Raw genomic sequence first — 18,934 nt, forward strand, 5'->3', positions numbered from 1 at the left:
AGTTGTACATTTAAGTTCCAGCAAGCCAAGTGAGAATAACACCCTGGATCCTACATGGGAATCCCTGAACAGCTTGAGTAGCTCTAGCAAACACTCTGGAATAAATACTTGCCAAGAAACTTTTAAAGGATCATATCTGTTTTACTGAAAAAAAATAATAAACAACAACAACAAAAAAAGGAGATTCCACTGTCTTGCTCCTGTAAGAAGTAATTAAAATATGAAAGTTACTACATTTATGGTGATTTCACCAAAAATACTAATCAAAATAACCAAAAATATTCACTTTGAAAGAAAATAAAGCTAACATTGAGCAAACATTGTAACAGACTCTGAGAGCAGAAGCATAATCTACAGAGAAACCTCCATGAGCACATGCTGCTTCACACACTGACCACATCTTTGTTGAATCATACACCATTTTTTGTGCACTGCAAGACACAGAAGATGCTTTAAAGGATCTCTGTTTCACAGAAACGGAAAGCAGGAGACCATAAGGAAGAAGACAGTTGCTCAAATCATTAAGTTGCCAGTGGCAAGCCATGAATGCAAAGTTTCCAAAATTCCACTCCCCTGTTCAAAGCAGGGCCAAAATGAGATCTTAAATGATTTTGCAACCAATTTCCATGTCATGAATGCTAATGCTGGAAGCTGAAAGCCCTGTCTCTCATCTCTCCGCTCCCAATGAGGGACTGTCTCCAAGAAAATGCTGAGTTGCTATCTTGAATGTATTATTTTCAACCACCTTAACTATATTACTATAAAAAGCTGCATGGACTCCCTTGTTGCAGCTCCCACTAGGTTTACTTTGGTTTTATTTAAGCTCTTTTTCTTAGGGATGCATTTAAGTTAGACTGAGTAAGCTGCTTTCATACCACAAAACAGAGTCCGTAAAGGGATTTATAAAAGTTTACTTACACAGTGTAGCTCACGCCTTTAAATAAACTTTCTCATGTGGACAATATCAAACTGTTATTTGTCTCCAAATTCCCCAAACAAATTTTAAAGCAAGGTGAATCTTTCCTCTTCAGCAGAGAGCCTCTATTGAATCAGTGATGCTACTCCTAGGCAATACCCTTTTTATTCCTTGTATCAACTTCAGTGATCCCCAGGGAAACTTAGCAGTTCCTACCAAACTACAAGGGCACATGGATGGAATTTGAGAAGTATTTCTACAGAAGTCACCCAGACAGAAAAGATTTGAGAGACAGCACATCTCATGATGGCCCTGCAAAGCCAGCAGAGCAGCACCCACCAAGAATGAAGAACACATTGTGCATAACAAGCGCACCCAAGTGTAACTTAGCAGGAGAGATTCTTTCACATAAAGTCATCTTTGAAAACAGATGTGCATTTCACACTTCCAACCGGTTTTGATGAAGTCTAGTTTTAGAATTAAAAAAAAATAAAATAGGCCAGAGAAGGCACTGAAGGGTTTATCAAGTTTCTAACAAATGAAAGAGCTATATGATCTAACTAACGAAATCCTATAATCCACTGGAAGGTGAAATGTTCCAAATTAGTTCAGTGTCACCAGCTCTTCTGGACACATTAGCTAAGCAAGCACTGGAGTTGCAATGCCTAGTTCCAGTTCTGACTTTGCTTTCAAGAAAAAAAAAAAGAAAAAAAAAAATCAAATGCCATACATCACAGGGGACAAAACTAAGAGACAAAACAGCGCGGTGATGTTAAACTGCCTGTATGCTCACTGGACCCCATTCACAATTTCAAAAGTATCTGGATGCATTTGGCAAAAAGCAATTGACATTCATGTTTTCCTCCATAGACCCAATTAGATCTGATGTACATCCATTCACACTCAAACAGGCACAGAAACCTTCAAGGTTATTTTCCAATTACTTCCACATATACTGCCTCATTCTGAAAGGACTGGGGATCTGAACGTCCAAAAGATGCTACGGATTCTGCTGATGCATCAGCTCTCAACACCTGAACTCTTAAATAGAAAAGACATTATTTAAAACCCATGGCCTTCAACACAAGAATTCTAATCTCAGTCCTTCAATCCCATTTTTATTTGTGATTGACAAATTTTTTTAATGAGACAAATGGCATAAGCACTGTTTTAATATTGTGAGGTTGTTTTAAATGTCAAAAAGAGAGTACTTTTCATATCTGTATCATTAATTTAATAACGCTTATTCATCTGAAAAGTGAAAAAGTTGCTAAAGAATGGTATAGCAAATTTTTACGCATGGAAGACAATCAGATAATACAGCTTCCCCAAAGAGGTTAAGATAGATTAATGTTAACATAAAGGTCACTTGAAAAGACTTCTCATTTAGCACTATACCATACCAAAACCAAGAATCATCCCTGTTTGCTTTTCTCATAAAAGCAGAACTTTTTAGCTTTATTGAAACAATTTTATGAAATGCCATCAGCCCATCCATGGCCAGCTTTGTTTCCACAATGGCCATTTTACTTCTGAAAAGAGACTGAATTCTTAAATTAGCCCCTAAACACTGTAAAATTCTGACTCCTGTCTCCTAAAAAAAAAAAAAAAAGAAAAAAAAAACACAACAAAACAAAACACTTTTTTCCTGTTATTTTGTTGCAGAATTTGTAATTTGCTGTTCCATGAACTATAAACAGCAGACAAAACAATGTGATTGACAGGTTGTCTCAGAATCACAAACCAACAACAATAAAAAAGACAACTTCTGGTAGACCTGTACTTTTCCCTATACTACATCTATTCAACTACATGTGCTTTGCTTCTGATGATGGTATTTAGACTGCCAGATGCACAGGCTACAACCTAAGAATCATCAACATCATCCTTGCTAAAAGCATTCAGGGACTGTCCTTCAGGTTCTCACAAAGACGACTTACCTTGGAATCTGTAATTAATACATACATTTTAAAAAAAAACACCACCCCATATCAATACCATTATTACTAGATAAACTTTAGAGCTCTCCAGTAGCATATTTCAAGAAATACCATTGTCTCTACTTTACAGATGGGGAACAGAAGAACAGCAAGGTTAAAACCACCCATATTACACTGCACAGGACTCAGGAAAGTGATTCAAGTATCTTCAGTTTCATGAGAACTGGAAATGAATAAACAGAAAAAATGCTATTGTTTCTGTGTCACTGAACACAAGGGCCCTTCTTAGAGTAGAATAACCAACAACATTAATGTTTAAGGCCAAAAATAAATTTAGTGGCTATGAAGAACAAAAATACAACTTTGTATGGAACAGCTAAAAAACACTGAACTTCAGTGAACAGCCAGAATGCCAGAAAAAAACCCTCCCTAATATTTAAAACACTGCAGAAAAATAGGACAACAAAAACTACAATGAGTATCAAAGCTCACAGATCACGGGAACAGAACTGGTGTGTTTTCTAAATAATGTGTTTATCTACCTTTGAATTACCATATAAAGGTATGGATCTGCAAAATACCTGTTTGGCAAATATGCTTTTTTTTTTGCTACTGGTTCTTTTGGCTGTCAGTGCTATAAAATACCCCTCTGTAAGGCCCTGAATACTTCCATATCAAGCAGGATGCCATAGAAGTGCTAGGTCTAGCCAGGGGAATTCTCTGTACAAGATGAAGCTATTCCTGCCTCAAACACTCCTGAGCATTTTGTCATCTACCTCCTCTATCACAAATACTCTGCGAGGACTTGAGGATGCTTAAATAAGACAGCAATCATCCATTCAGTGTTCAGCCTTTAACTAATAATTAAGCTTCAGAATTATAAAGCTGCATATAAATCCCTTCCTGATTTAGACCTGTGCATATTTTATCCAGAGAAACTTACTGTGTCTGGAAGATAACTAGGGTAAGTTAGAGGGGCACTGTTCCCCATTGTCTTATTCTGGAACTCCAACACCATTTTAGGATTTGGTGCCTACATGAGCACATTTCAGACCTTACACTCATTCTGTTCATGTTTCACCCTCACAGGAGACTGGCTATTTACTTCTATCCTCTACAGAAGATCACAGCATGAATGACAAAATGTCACAAATAATTAGGAAAACTAGTTTTATGCCCCTAAAGAATGAAATGTCTTCTTTGTCCTCTCAGGCAGGGTGTAGTCTTTTCTACAGGAAAAAAAAAAAGACTGTTGGCATCCATCAAATAAATTCAAGTCTGCATATCATTTCGTAGCTACTTGTACTTATTTCTGCATCTTGCTTCATTTCTTGCGTTTCGTTTTTTTTTTTTTTTTTTGGCATTACCCTTCTGTGCCCTCTATAGTCATAGTCCATTCTAAGAACAGCTGCAGAGAAAACCCTATTCCCTTCCCCACAGAAATAGCCTCTGACTTTTCCTACTCCAGACTATCCAGGAACTTATGATGTAGCAGTACAAAAAAAATACCACTCCCAGCCCCCCTTCCTTTACCATTTCAATGTACTTTATGAAGTAGTTGTTGAGAACTACAAAGCACTGGCATTTGACATACCTACCTAGGACCATCGGAATAAATCCAACTGGCAGACAAAGGATTAAGTAGAATTCATGATATTCACAATAGCTGCTTCTTGATATATCGAGGAAAAAGAGTATGGCCGTGAGCTGTTTTCCTAATTGCCACTGTCTTGTAGATTAGCAGCTCAAACTAAGTATCTGAGAAGCTAAACAAATGCAGTTGCACAGTAAAAATATCAGGTGTGTCAAAGCTGCAGCCTGTGCACCAAGATGTGTTGTGGAGCCAGCGCTTTGCTGCACGCCACCCTTTCAAGCACTGACATGTTTTGACAACATTGCTACCAATTCTGATTTTTAAATCTGAGGAGAGACTGGATGCCCACACCTCAGCCATCTGTCAATGCAGCATATGAATATGTTTCACGGAGCGTACGTAACAGTTGTACCTTACACCACTGGGAATCCTGTAATTTGAGGCATGTATTGGAGATAATAACAACTGTATAAACTGCACTGACAACAGCGTTAGTCTCTATGGTGACATGATGAAAACTGAATAAACTAATTCTGTCAGTATACAGTATAAGAGTTAAACTATGAACTTTTTGTAGATGCTTTCTCCTGTGTATTTTTACCCTCAGAAACCCATTTCTCTAAGTTTGTGGGAGAAAAAAATAGCAGCCATTTTCTGAAGGAAGCTTTCTTTTTGATAAACTGAAGTCCCTTTTGGGCACCAAGAGAAAGATTACTGGAAGACTCCTGTTGCTATCTCTATAGGATACTTCTATTTCTTTTCAATACCAAAGATAAACTGTAAAAACTAACAGAATAAGAGAATTCATCGACTTAACATTTTTTTTTCCAAGGTAATCTCTCTGAAATCTGTAAAAACTCAAATGCCAATTAGCAACAGTATGGAAAATGATTAAATGAATTCACAGAGACATATTTCACTGTCTGGGAAATCCTCCATAATTCCTACACACAGTTTTCAGTCCTTGTTTCAGTTTATGGAGCTTGACTCCTCATATTACATTTTATACATTTGTATGCTTTCAGTGTCATCTGTGATTTTGCTAAAAATCATTTTTGGATAAATATCATTACCACAATGCAGAAGAAAGCATTAGTAATTTACAGACAGAAACCTTCAAAACCAAAGAAGAACTTCTCCTTGTTCGACTAGCCCAGCTGAAACTAATGCGATTAACTGAGTGAAAAGGTGTGTAGGTACAGGAGGTCCTTTGGTGCCCAATGCACATATACAGAAAACTCTCCCTGACTCTGAGATACGTTTCAGAATCATACATGTAATCTGCTACACTTTTGTACAGCTAAATCTTCAGATCATCTAGTCCATTCCTCTGCCTCAAAGCAGAATCAGCTGTCCAGATAACTGCTCTTCATCTACACCTAAAAAGGGAAGGCTCCCAATGACACATCAGCTAACCAAGCAACGTATTCCAGCGCTTCCTCCTGCTGCCTATACTTTTTCCTTTACCTGACTTGACATTTTCCTAAAATTGAAATTCATTTCCTGTGCGTCTGTAACATAGCCACTGTGTATTTCCACGGTCTGTTACATATGCTGTCGGAGGAACTGTGGATAGGACAATTCTGCACAGATAACTTTTGCAGCTGACAGTGTGTCACGGTATAAAACAGCACGCTCTCTTTGCCAAGTTTTCCTCTTTCAATAGATTCTTCCACTTCAGAAAAGAAACAAAAACTTGGAGCTCCTTCTAGCTTCTGTTATAATTACAAACAATAATAATAATTCCATATGCATTTGCCATTAGGAGGAAAAAAAAAAAAAAAAAGGAAAATTAAACAGTTTCAGATCAGACTACAAAACCTAGTTTATAATTTCACACAAAAACATTACCAGCTCTTCCTTTGGATTCCTGAATTTACAATTCCTCTCTGCTGTTCTAATTTACATTATTCGGGCTGCACAACTGCATTTTAAAGTTCAGTCCTTTTGTTAGCACTCTGAAGTCTTACATTTACTCAGTTCCAGATTTGTTCTCAAAGGAAAATCGCTATTTATTTTTGTAAATGTATTCAGTAAATGTAAATCCATGCAAGAAACAGAATAGCTGGGCATAATGTTGTATAAGTTCAGCATAGCTATTTCCTCTGCTGTCTAAATTCAAGCCTCTTCTTCTTCCTTGTGGAATTCACAATTATCATATTTATAGATAAATAAGGATAGAATCTACAGAAATAATTTTAACGTTTTTGATAGCTCACAGTAACCAGCAGTAAATTCAATACACTGCGTACCATAGTTTTATTGCAATAAGTTCTTCTTGCTGCCTAGGAACCACAATCAAGTACTACAGCTCCTTTTTAAAAAAATCATCTTATTAATATTTAAAATATTCAGATACAGAGAAAGTATAGTCCTCTGAATTTCTGACTTTCATCACAAGAGCTCTGAATCTGCCCCCAGTTCTCAGAGACCTGCTCTGGGAGGTGAGACTAGTCACTTGATGCTCCCTGCTGCACTACTCCAGGGTATACCAATTCCCTTCTTCTCCCATTTGTCTGTCCTGTCTACTTAAACAGTAAAGAAAAGAAGCCTCTCCTTTGGTGGCCTAAGTGTTTCAGATTCATAGGTACAGAGGCCAGGAAAGATTGCTGTGACAATCTAGTTTGGCTATCGTATAAAACACAGCCTGAAATGCATTCTTTTTTTTTTTTTTTTAAATGTTTTAAAACTGCAACAGAGCTTCCTTTACATCAATGTAGCTCGAGAAAGGTTGATTCTTCAGTGACAAAATGGTTGGTTATTCTCCACGTTAAAAATCTGTCCCTAATACAAGTATGAATTTGTTTGGCTCTGATGTCCAGCCTCTGGGTCTTGTTATGCATTTGTCTGCCTGACAAAACACAGCTACTTCAGTACGAATGCAAATACTAAATTACAATACATGTTACCTGAGCAGCATTCCTCCCTAACTGCACCCCTGGGACAGCTCTAACGCTACCTTACTGGAGCTGGCTGACACTTCAAGCTTTTGGCAACAAGTGTGCTATCAAACATCTGCTGAGGCACCCCTTGTAGTGCCCTCTCTCCCGCACCATATGGTCATCTCCACCGACTGGTACGGCAAGGCCGCGACCCAGCTCTCAGCACTTTCTTTCTGTCTTCTCTGGGGACGCCGGGCATCGAGCGATAATTTCGCACAAACTTCACACTCCATCAGCAGGAAAAACAGCCCTCTGCAAGAGAAAGGAGGCACGCAGGGTTTGCCCGTGTTACGACACACACCACCCATGTCCATGCCAGCAAACTCTCCTAGCAGAGGTCTACCATACCCTAAAAGTTTCCTCTGACATTGCTGTTTCTCCTCCAGACTGCCAACTCACATGCACCCTGCACAACTGGGGCTTTGTCAACACAACCGTGGTACCTGGGGGTATGAGATTAAAAACAAAACAATCACCAAAAACTAGTCACAGATGACAAAGCAAAACAATAACTGGCAGGTCTACTCTCCTACGGACTTGAAGTGCTTTGTCGGTACAAAAATTTAATTCATGACCTTACAGCAAAATGGCAAACTAGGACGAAAAATTCTTCCTCAGGCTCAAGTACCAAGACTGCCTACTATGAATCACATGAATACAGTAGCAGCAGTAATACCCATCAGTACATAAAAGCAGCATTAACATTCTTATGTAACGGAGATGCAGGGAGCTAGGAAGTTGAGTTTCCAAGGGAAAACCCTACAGACAAGTCAGTTCAAGGAAGAACATCTGGTATCTCTGATTTTATTTCCCACAAAGGTACAAAATGACCATTTAAATTCTCTGTTCACAGTTACTGAAGCCATTAGAGAAACTCATTTACATCAGGATGAAGCCCAAACCAATGGCTCAAAGCCTGTGAATACCGTGCTAAACACCATGCCCAGAGCGGATTCCGGGCAAAGAAAGAAGAGCTAATAGAAAGGCACTCTCAAAAACAGCAGGAATATGCCAGCACCCTAAAAAGACAGTAATGCAGATAAAGCCCCTCATTCTATTTTGAGCCCAGTGCACGTCATTACATCAGTCTGAAGCAAACTCCTGTGGTAGTGACCTAAGACCACTGCTGTCAAAAGTCTTGGAAAGACAAACACTAAGCTGCCCTTAACAAAAGTTTCCTCAATATCACCCTTAGTATATATTTTAAAAATAAGAGATGTAAAAAGTAAAACAGTTAAAAAAAAAAAAAAAAAAAAAAAAAAGAAAAACCAAGCTCTCCTTTAGAGAACTTGAAAGGTAAATTCTCCTTATCACCACTTCCTCGTACAAATGGCAATAGGCACTTTCATAACATAGTTTAATTATTTCCAGGGTACCCAAATCAAGTCATTATGAAACGAGGCAGCCCTAAGCTGCCCTAGAGCTCTTCTAGTTGCTTCCACAGCAGCTAAGCCACAATGCCACATCCTCTTGTGGTCCAAGTGCCCAAGCAGCAAATCTTGAGGTACTTGACTCTCAGGCTGCCATCCTTAACATCTGTTCTTTTCTGATTTCACAGTATGGCAAAGCACTGCTTAAATGGTTACTAAGTATAATGGTATATTTTCAGGTAAAGTGTTCTATATGGGGACACAGACCATACTTGAAAGGCTGTGCATTACCCTGAATAGCTCACAGGGCACTCATTTCAAAAGTGGAAGTATCGCCTGTGTTAAAAAGGTCTACATTAAAGACTTTCAGTTACATGATTAAAGCAGAAATAGATCTCGATATCTGTAGAAATTACTGATACACGGGTCAAACTCTGCTGTGCAGACCTTGGCCCAGCCATCAGGACTTCCCCCATACGTAATGCTCTCATCAAGAGCGTGAGGTCTCAAAATGGAGTACCCGGAGATTGACTGCATTCACACAGCTGCTCCACGACACAAATCAACCTCCAGAAAGTTTCAAGTGATTTAAGTTACACCATCTGCTGAACAACTGCCTATGTGTGGTTTCAACCCAGCATCCTTTTAACTCCTCCTGAACAACTGGAGCTTCAGCCTATGCCTAGATCCATCCTGTACTTCAATGCTTTGCTTACCACAGCTAAAGCAGCTGCAAGCGTAATAGCAAATAAATCCCCCCTCATGAGATTTCTTTGACAAAGCATTGCCTGTCTGCTCCAGAAGCAGAGAAATATTATTTTATTCTTTTTACATATGCTTATATAACATACATAACTGGGAGTTACGTTTGTGGGAAGAAAAGACAGGCTGCCTCCCGACAGCTTTTGCTGTGCCTCCACCAAGCAGGTGCACGGGCACACTTCTTGGTTCTGTCACAGAGGTCAAAGCTCCTCTAGGTGAGATAAACTCTTGAAGCATTAATACTTTGCTGCACCCATGTATTTTCCTATTATAGCACAATTAATTTCCTCGTCATAGAGAGCTTTTGCCACCAAAGCCACTGAGCATTTCTGTCAAAAACTGTACTTTATAAATATTTCTGAATTACTCTTATTGGTGCTATTGCTCAGGGAAACATTGATCAGATAATTTTGGGGGGAAGAATACAACGAAAAAGAAGGGGTTACAGTTAAAGAGAAAAAAGAAAGATAAAAAAGGACCCACATCAGCAGTCACCAACTACAAAATAAATTAATTGTGAAAGGACAGGTTCTGCTCCTACTAAATTCACTGGCTAGCTTCCCATTTATTTCAATTGGTCTGATAAACGCACGCATCCCTCTAGCTTCTATCCTGCCAGAGAGGAGGGCTGGCAGACAATCCATCAACACAAGCTACAAAGAATCAGGACTACTGCTGAGAAAATTCGGCTGCCATTCAAAATATGATTCAAACCTCGGAAATGACAGGAGGATCCTTCTTGTGGTTTCAATGGCAACTGATGTAGAATAAAAGCTGTAACTTAAAAACAACCCAAAAGCTACTATGTGCACTCTGTGTAAGATTTAACTAAATCATTGTTCCTCCTGTAGCAACTTTAAATTTTTAATTCTCTTTGTAATGATGCAAAGGCATCATTACACAAGCATGTTTAAAGACAGAGTTGGGCAGCAAGAGAATCCTGTTTCCATAAATTACTTACATGCAGTCCAGCACCACTATAATTTACAGAACACTTTAAACCAGAGTCTTAAGAACTGTTTATCCTTAGGTGTGATCAAGCGTAGTCACTCTGGAGGAAGGACAGCTGATGGACAGTTCTTTTCAATCTTCAAATTATTTGGCAACAGATCAGATCGGTTAATGTCCTAGACACAGTACAATATCACCTCTCTTTGTAGATATCAGAGGTGGGGAATATTGCACAACGTGCCAACATGCAAGTGTGTCCATGAGAGGTCTCTCTTGTTGATTTACAATATTTTGTTCTAGATAAGATACACCACTTGTGTTTTGTTTTCCTCTCCTCTGCTTTTATCCATGCTATTCATCTACAGCACTCTGAGCTCAGCATAAGTGGTTTTTCTTATGTTACACAAGAAAAAAAATTGTTGGATTTCTAGCTAGTCATTTTCCAGAACTAAGACACTAGTTAACAGCACTGTTCTTAAGGGGCCTAACATTAAATCCAAATCTAAAAATCACTAGACATTAAAGCTGCTGAAAACCAGCTTATGCAAAAAAGCTGCTAGCCATTTACTGTTTTTCAGGTGGTTTGTTTGCTTGTTTTTTTAAGACATTGATTTTAGGTTTTCTTCTAGCTGCAGCTGTTTTCCACATAGATTTGATTAATGCCTTCAGATATTCAGATCTAAAGCAGATCCACAAGTATGTCTGGAATTTTTTTATTTTGGATCTTGAAACATCTGAAACCTACATGTATTATGTTTTCTCCTGTGTAAATAAACTTCCTCATTTACTTGCTTCATATTCAGCTTCTCTATAAATCAGACTTGGATGAGCTCTGCAAACAGGAAAAAAAAAAAAAAAAAAAAGCCTTCTGTCTCCACTTCCAGAAAGTAAAACTAACTTAAATACACATACACAGTTTTGAGATGTAATGCAATACTAACACCGCTGTGAAAATGATAAAGTATCTTAAGAGCTGAAAAGAGACATGCAAGTAAAATTCAGTAAAGAATAAAACAAAAATTGAGTCCTCTGTTTCCTTCCTCTTCTGATCTCTTCATAATATTTTGCTCTTTGAACATCTTTACGTGGTTTCCAGCAGTCCTGCACATGTTTAATTGGATACAAACAACATGAAGATCTTTGAAGTCTAGAATATTTCCCACCTCCTTACTCGATTTGTTAAATCACAGGGAAAAAAATAATAAAAGAAATATATACTACAGGGTGTTATAAAATGTCAGCTAACCTATTTCTTACCTTTAAGCCTCAATCTGCTATACCCGTACAACTCCTCACAGAACTCAATATAAGCTGATTTTGAAGTCCTCAGCTGACAGAAAATACCAAATAAATTACTTTTGGAAGGTCCTAGGTGCTTTACTACCTGAACGAGCTGTAATGAGCACAAGTTTTTGTTTAGGAAGCTCCAGTGACACCATTACTGCTCTTACACTTAAAAAAACAAAACAAAAAAAAACCAAACCATTATTTCATCCCCTCCATCATTACATTCCCATCCAACAGAAAGTCAGCTGCTCTCTGTTAGTGACTGCAAGATATGGAATTATTGGTGCACTTATACCACACAGGATAAGAATTCTGCTGCAAACTGCAACTGGCTTGGATGCCAAATTATTTCAAAAGAGCTGTGTGCAGGCACACACACGTGTATACTAAAGTGAGTAAATGTACATTCATCTTCCTCCTAGCTCAAATGGTTAAAGATGTTTTTTTTTTTGGAATAGGGCAGCAAACCATCTTCATACAAAGCATCAAAAAAAAAAACAAAAAACAACCACAAAACCATAACTAAAAAGGTAAAGAACTCCTCCAAAATCAAGCACTAGGTGAAAGCAACGATCCAATAGAAAGTGGTGAGGCTAACAGCAATGTTGTCTGCTAAGTGGCTTCTGCACCACTCCACTTTTAAGTGCACCTGTCAATAATCTATACCATAATTAGCCTACAGAACAACTGCTGATCCAGCACAGCGGATTAAGAAACAGCAGGGGCTGAGGCTAAGTGCTTAAAGCTGCCTCAAGAACAAGCTGAGGCATCCCCACTAACTCTCCTAAATGCAGGGTGTTAATCCTCACAGGCAGTGAGGAACAGGAGCGGGTTAGCACCACGCACATTTAACAAAGAGTCTTAAAATGGCTTCAACTAAAAAGCTAGAACGATGCAATAGCCATCTGGAAGTGCTCGCTAATTTGAGGAATTCCTGAAATAGACTTAAAGGACTAACAACCCTGATAACATACTCCAACTTTTGTGTACTCGGACACAGCTTTTGGATGATCTGATTCACCTAAAAACTTCACTGGTCTGACCCAACGGCAGCAGCACAAAACCCACAGAATTAAGACGCTAACCTGGGGTTCCATCATGTTCAATATACCTTTCATGTTCGATAGCCAAAAAAAGAGGCTGACTTCCCAGCCCCATACCTGTCATTGATCTCCTTCCACAGAATTTTGTATATTAAACTGCAAGACAGCACGTTATAGAGGCCAGGCACAACTTCAGTGAAGGAACATTTTGATGGTTACTGATGCTTATACTGGGCTGGAGGTCATTCAGTGCATGGCAAATACATCCCTGCTTTACAAAAAACTTTCAGCCCTCAGTGTGAAAGGAAAGGGAACTTCAAAGGAGGAGTTCAAACCCCAGGCATTTAGAAAGGAATACGGTGTTATAATCCTTTTCAGAGGTAACTTGCCTACAGTCAAAAACACTTCCAAAAGAAGACATATAGTAAAGCAAAACACAATTAAGCTTGAGGAATGATGGAAGAGCATTCAGAGTGTATTGTTGCTTCCTCTTGTTCTTCTTCTGTTAAATTCAATGAAGAATTTTATAGTCCCTTTGCACAAAGAGACAACTATCTATTTCCACATAATTCTGAAACAGCCTTTGTCCTTACTGGCTGTGGCTCTGTCTCTCACGACACGTAGATGACCTTGCTTCAGTGAGAGGTAGCTACGGTTTGAGAACATTGGGAGGAGAAAAGCGAGGACAACTCAATTACAAAATAAAGTTGAATACAGGCAGATCACCCAGTGATTCTCTCTGAAAATCAGGAGCAAGCCTAGAGCAGCATAACTGGATTTGATTACGGATGGCACTGGCACACTGACAAACAATTTAGTTTCACGTAATAGCTAACCAGAACATTCTATCCATGAGAAGAAACCTACAACACTCAATAATTTCTTGATGCATTCCTGTACTTTGGGAAAGGATGTACAAAAATCACATTTCCATAACCACAGGCAGAAGAAAAAGACAAAAGACATTTTCACTGCTGACTACCACATGGCATTTACAGTCTGCAGCTGACCTCACACCTTCTCTCAGGACCAGCGTGTCAAAAGTTGCCTTCTCCACCTCTTTTTAGTAGCTGTGCTGTTATTGCAATACTGTGTAGCTGAGCACATAATTACTCAATACTAATCATCAGTGGGCCTCCCAGGCAGAAATTGCAGCAGCATAGATACATACTTTGTATTCCCACCACCTCCATTGAGGCTTTTCTCTAAATATTTCTCTCTTCATCTACCTCCATTGATGAATTCATTCATACCTCCTCCTGGTATTCCGGTAAGCCCTGCTTTCTAGCCATTTAATATTCCAAGTGATCCCCAAAACCGCCATATCCCATGCAGTTACATGTATATCTCATTGGTCCTTGAAACGAGGACCAAAAGAACAAATTTCAAGGTTAAATGCAAACTTTCTGATCAGTCCACATGTATGTAAGAAGCTGTCTTGAAGAAGTCATAAAGCCTCCTAAAGCTTGAGAAAGGTGAGGAAATGCCTCTTGTTAGAGGTGTACTACCTATTTCTGATTTCAGACCAAATCTTAACCACTAGCTCTTGATGCAGTATAGCTCATGAGTGCATTTGGTCACAGGACTTGGGGCAGGGAGGAGTGGGGAGAGGGAACCAGCCACCCCCCTTAGCACATGCTCCCTTGTCAGCCCAGCAAGCATGTGCTCCAGTGAGCCCTCTGCAATGCACAAAACACCAGATGGACCAGAAGGACCAGATGCACATCTTCTTGGCAGTTCCTCCTCCTCAACAAAAGACCCTATTGTTGGGAGCTGTTGGATTATAACCAGAGAAAGGTACCTTTCTGCACCACTCCACTTAATAAAACCAACAGTGAGCTACATTTTCAAGTCTGTGCAAGGCTAACAAGATGATAAATCACATCCAGAAATGAGTGAGAAACCAGGTCACAACATAGTATGTAATATAAAATGCTCCCTGTGAGAAAACCTAGCTTAGAAATCTGGCATTGTGCACTCCTGAAAAATTTCAAGTTGTATTCACAGGCAGCCTTCTTGTAGAGCTTACTGATACGGTTTACTGAAGGACATGTTAGTGTTATGTCAGAGGTTTGACTAGGTCATCTTGGAGGTCTCTTCTAACCTAGGTGATTCTGTGATTCTTAGAGGATGCTGTGGCACTTCTACTGTTAAGCAGTCACAAGCATAGTATACTCAGCTCCTAAAGTTCATGGTATCAAAAGAAGAAATACTTGTTTCCTTGCAGAGGTGCCTGCAGCATAGCCTGGGACAAGCAGCAGGGAGTAACTGTGCAAGACAAGCGCATCAACAGCAGGAGGAAACTGTCTTTCAAAGAATGCTACAGAAGAAACAAAGCTACTCCTGCAAGGATTCACAGGCTGTAGCATGACATCATCTCTCATGAGTTTTCTAGAACAGCTTCATCACAGCTTCACCCTACGTGGCTTCCATCTGACCCTTTCACAATGGGCACAGAACTTCGGAGTGGACTTCTTTGAGCCTCTTCACAATCTCCTTTCATGAAGAAAGAAATGCATATTTGTTTCAGCATACAATACTCAAATTCAGAGCTCAATCCCACTTTTAAATTACACCTTGTTATCCATTCTAAACTATGTAAAGCAAATCAACACAGTTCTGAAGTGCACCGAGCAGCTTTCTGGCTGTAGTGCAGGGATTTTCAACTGTGCTCCAGCTGTTTGACTGAATAATGTTCAAAGTCTCTGAGCATATTAGTTTACCACAGCAGTTCCAAATTTCTACTGCTTAGACCTCAATCAGGTACCATATAGCGCAACATACTGCCTATCATCTAAATAAGAGCTACACTGGTTAAAGTTACTAAATACCACATGGCCCTGAAATTCAAGTTCTAATTCAAATTATCAATCCTAATATTAGATTCCTAACCTGTGTTTTATTCTGGTATAATTATGAGCATTGTCATTTCTGGACACCCTCAAATACATAGGTAAAATAACTGAGATCCTCCAAACACTGAATGCAAATATTTCACACTCTCCCCACCATAGTATGCCACTGTATTTGGACAGGGTTTTAGAAAGTGACCAGAAACATCACATTGCTATACTTTTGTGTTACTGAAGACAACAGGACAAGGTCCTAGTACTTGAATGTCCTTGCAAGAGTTCTATTCCCTCACAGCTAGCCTCTAAGAAGTGTCACACTCTACACAGATTAGCTTTCTATTATTTGGACACCTAAATACACATCCCACTGAGGCAAGGAGATGGAACTGCCAGTACCTTTTCAAGAAGGCTTATGGAGCCCCATTTTACCTATCCATTTCTGAAAACTTTATTTCTGAGCTCCCTAAGTGGGATGCAAGTATTTCATACCTGTTGAATTGCCAAATAAGTCTGCTCAGCCTCACATACTTTGAGCAGGCTAAACCAATCTAAAACCCTAGCAATACATGCTTGTAATGATGATGAGGCTCCAGATACTGTGGATTTCACAGGCACACTACCCTGTGTAACTGAGTAGATCTGCATGCTTGCAGCAGCCATTTCTTCAGAGGCAGCATGCTTCTTGCGGCCCAGCTGAAGGCTATGCTCTGCCAAGGCTGCGGGCCATCTGAAAACAGAGAACATCCCAAGTCTTCAGCTCTAACCACACATAAAAAAGAAAAGGTAGGAGGGAATTAAAACAAACAAACAAACAAACAAAACAAAACAACAAAAAAAAAAAAAACACTCCAGGAAACTGGGATGTGCACTAGCCCTAAAATCATACAAACACCTAACAAAAGCAAGAATCTTGGAATATAAATAAATGCTTGTTCTTTATCCACAAGGATAAATTCTTAAGGTATTTTTTTTTGTTGTTGTTGTTTCAACCTTACTATCTGTTTTTATTAAGTAGTTAATCCTCATTTCACACAAGGCGACATCACACTGCACTGAATCAAAGGTAACCCACTGAAATCACTGCTCCATGCCTGTTCCCTTTCTACCCCAAGCAATCACGCATCTCAAAAACATGCAGGCATGGTGAGTTAAATCCATGTTTCCAGCAGGAATATTCTGAGTACAGCTTTACCTGTTACTAATTCACCTGCTCCTAACTTTGAACGTGTCCTTGAAGAAGCCTTTAAACATTAGAGCAGAGCACAATTAAAAAGATGGAAAGTGTTTCAACATGCACTCTGCTAAGCTGCTGGCTGTAAAAACGCACTGAATGACCAAAAGCATACATTCTGTTAAAGCCTTCCTTTCCTTCAGAGCTTAGTAGCACATAACCCGTACCCCCGCATGGCAGCTTCAGTCGCTACACCAGCACAGAGCAGAGAGCACCATCAGCTCAGAACCCAGCTGCTGTGCAGCAATACCCTTCAGCAGCTTTAAAATCACCTCATAGCACGGCACCAATGCAGATACCCTGATTACAAGGGCGTGACTGGGTAGCAAAAGCAGCCCCGCTGAGCTCGCAGAGCGACAAATTTGCTTTGAGCCCAGCTCGGGCCGGCGGGGGGGAGGCAGCGGCGCCGCGGCCATGGGGCGGGAGGCGGCGGCATGGCGGGGGCTCGGCGCCCCGCTCCGGCGGTGGGGTGCCGGCCGGGCTCGGTATCGGTACCGTACCGGCGGGCAGGAGGCAATCCAGCGGCGTGAACACACGCTCCATGGCCCCACTCCGAGGCTCGGGGAGCGGCTTCCCCCGCGGACACGGCCGGGGCGGGGAGGCCCTCAGCCGCCATCTGCCGCCCGGCGGTTGGTTCGGCGCCGGGAAGGCGGGGAGGGGCGGGCAGCGGCCGCCATTGGGGCCTCTGGGTGCTGTGGGGTTTGTGGGGTTTGTGGGGTCTGTGGGCGGCCGGGGGTTGCTCGGCGAGGCTCCCTTGCTGCCCCCCGAGACGCTTCCAGCAGCTGGAAAAGCCCGTCCTGACCGCCTCCAGGAGAGAGAAAGAGCGGCCCCGACATGAGGGGCTGTGCGGCGTTGGGCTTTTTGCCCCCCCCCCCCCTTTTTTTTTTTGTAAATGCAGCTGCAGAGACTTCCTTTTTATTAAGCTTTATCTAGTACAGAGAGGGGTTGCACAGGGCAGAGAGTGATGGGCGCCGTCATTTGAAAGAAAACATTTGCAGTCGCTGCTAAAAGTGTTCTGGTTTCAGATCCCGTAATGAATAGTTCAGTCAAAAGAACAGTCCTTAATACGTTTCAGCCCGGTAGAGTAAACTGTGGAAACTGAAAAAAAATAAAAAAATAAAATTGCAGCTCTGAACCTCAGCTGCAGCAAGAGCTCAGCATTGTGTGTGCAGCCCATATGCTGCTGCCAGCCGGCTTCTGCATCAGGAATCCAGGAGAGCATCGCTTTGGAGGCTTGCAGGCTGGCTGCAATAATAATAATATGGCTTTATTGCTGTTGTTTCAGGTACTAGCTTCGCCCTCTTCTCCCTGCACAAAGCCTGAAGAGTGAAAATAGCACAGAGTGTATTTGTTTTCTGTATTTATCTTTTGTTCCTAGTTCCCAAGCCCTTAGCAGAATAGTGTGACATTTACAGTCACAGCTTAAGTGTGAATTTAAATTATTTTGTTGTAATATAGTCACAAAACTTGTTATAGAGATAATTTCTAGCTGCTTACAGACTTTTAACTAGAAAATATATCATCTTCAGGCCTGAGCTACATAACGCTCATTAAATTTAAGCTTGTGCAAGGAGCGTGAAGGTCCCAATTTGAGGCCCCCAGAATGTGACTAATGTGTTTCCACCTTCCAGAATAGTGTTCGATTTTCCTGGTATCCCTGCCTTGATTTCCACCAGGGACTGTTATCTTTAACAAACACCATTTCTCATGGTACAGGGCATCGAGATCATCTTCCACCTCCTCTTTGCTGTCTCCGAGCTCCTCCCCAGGTTCCTGGGCTGGCAGCCCCGGCTTTCATCTCAAACTGCAGCTGCTTCACCATTTCAGGGGAATTATGCTGGGCCCTGCAGCAGAGGGCAGCAAAGGAGCATAGCCCATGGCTCCCGGCTGGCACCGATGGTTTCCTGTCCTGCAGTTCACCGCTTTGTTTTCGCCTCCCCATGAAACAGCATTCGAGTAACCGAGAGGTTCTGCTGTGGCCATTCTCCTGAGTCCCTCACAGGAGCCACCAGGTCGCTTTCTCCATCGTGCCCTCCATTTGAGGCT

At 40.7% G+C, this 18,934-nt stretch overlaps 1 protein-coding gene and 1 long non-coding RNA gene across 6 annotated transcripts in view; both read right to left on the reverse strand.

Moving 5' to 3' along the window:
* Window positions 1-17,608, reverse strand: part of TPK1 (thiamin pyrophosphokinase 1) — a 317,983-nt gene extending 300,375 nt beyond the window's left edge. For 2 of the 5 annotated variants that reach the window (XM_038174896.2, XM_072033312.1), the window contains exon 1: window positions 17,389-17,608. In XM_038174896.2, the coding sequence (XP_038030824.1) occupies window positions 17,389-17,431 (43 nt within the window). In that variant the 5' untranslated portion in view covers window positions 17,432-17,608. The remainder of the gene's footprint in view (window positions 1-17,388) is intronic. The other 3 variants (XR_011806855.1, XM_027451311.3, XM_027451310.3) reach the window with 3 other exon arrangements.
* Window positions 5,585-17,376, reverse strand: LOC106015017 (uncharacterized). The gene is made up of 3 exons (XR_001186775.5): window positions 17,056-17,376; window positions 7,741-7,835; window positions 5,585-7,644 (listed from the first exon to the last, which is right to left on the reverse strand). It is a non-coding gene; the product is annotated as an uncharacterized lncRNA (long non-coding RNA).
* Window positions 17,609-18,934: the final 1,326 nt, after the last annotated feature.

Source organism: Anas platyrhynchos, chromosome 2, assembly GCF_047663525.1.
Source record: "Anas platyrhynchos isolate ZD024472 breed Pekin duck chromosome 2, IASCAAS_PekinDuck_T2T, whole genome shotgun sequence".
Lineage (NCBI taxonomy): Eukaryota > Metazoa > Chordata > Aves > Anseriformes > Anatidae > Anas > Anas platyrhynchos.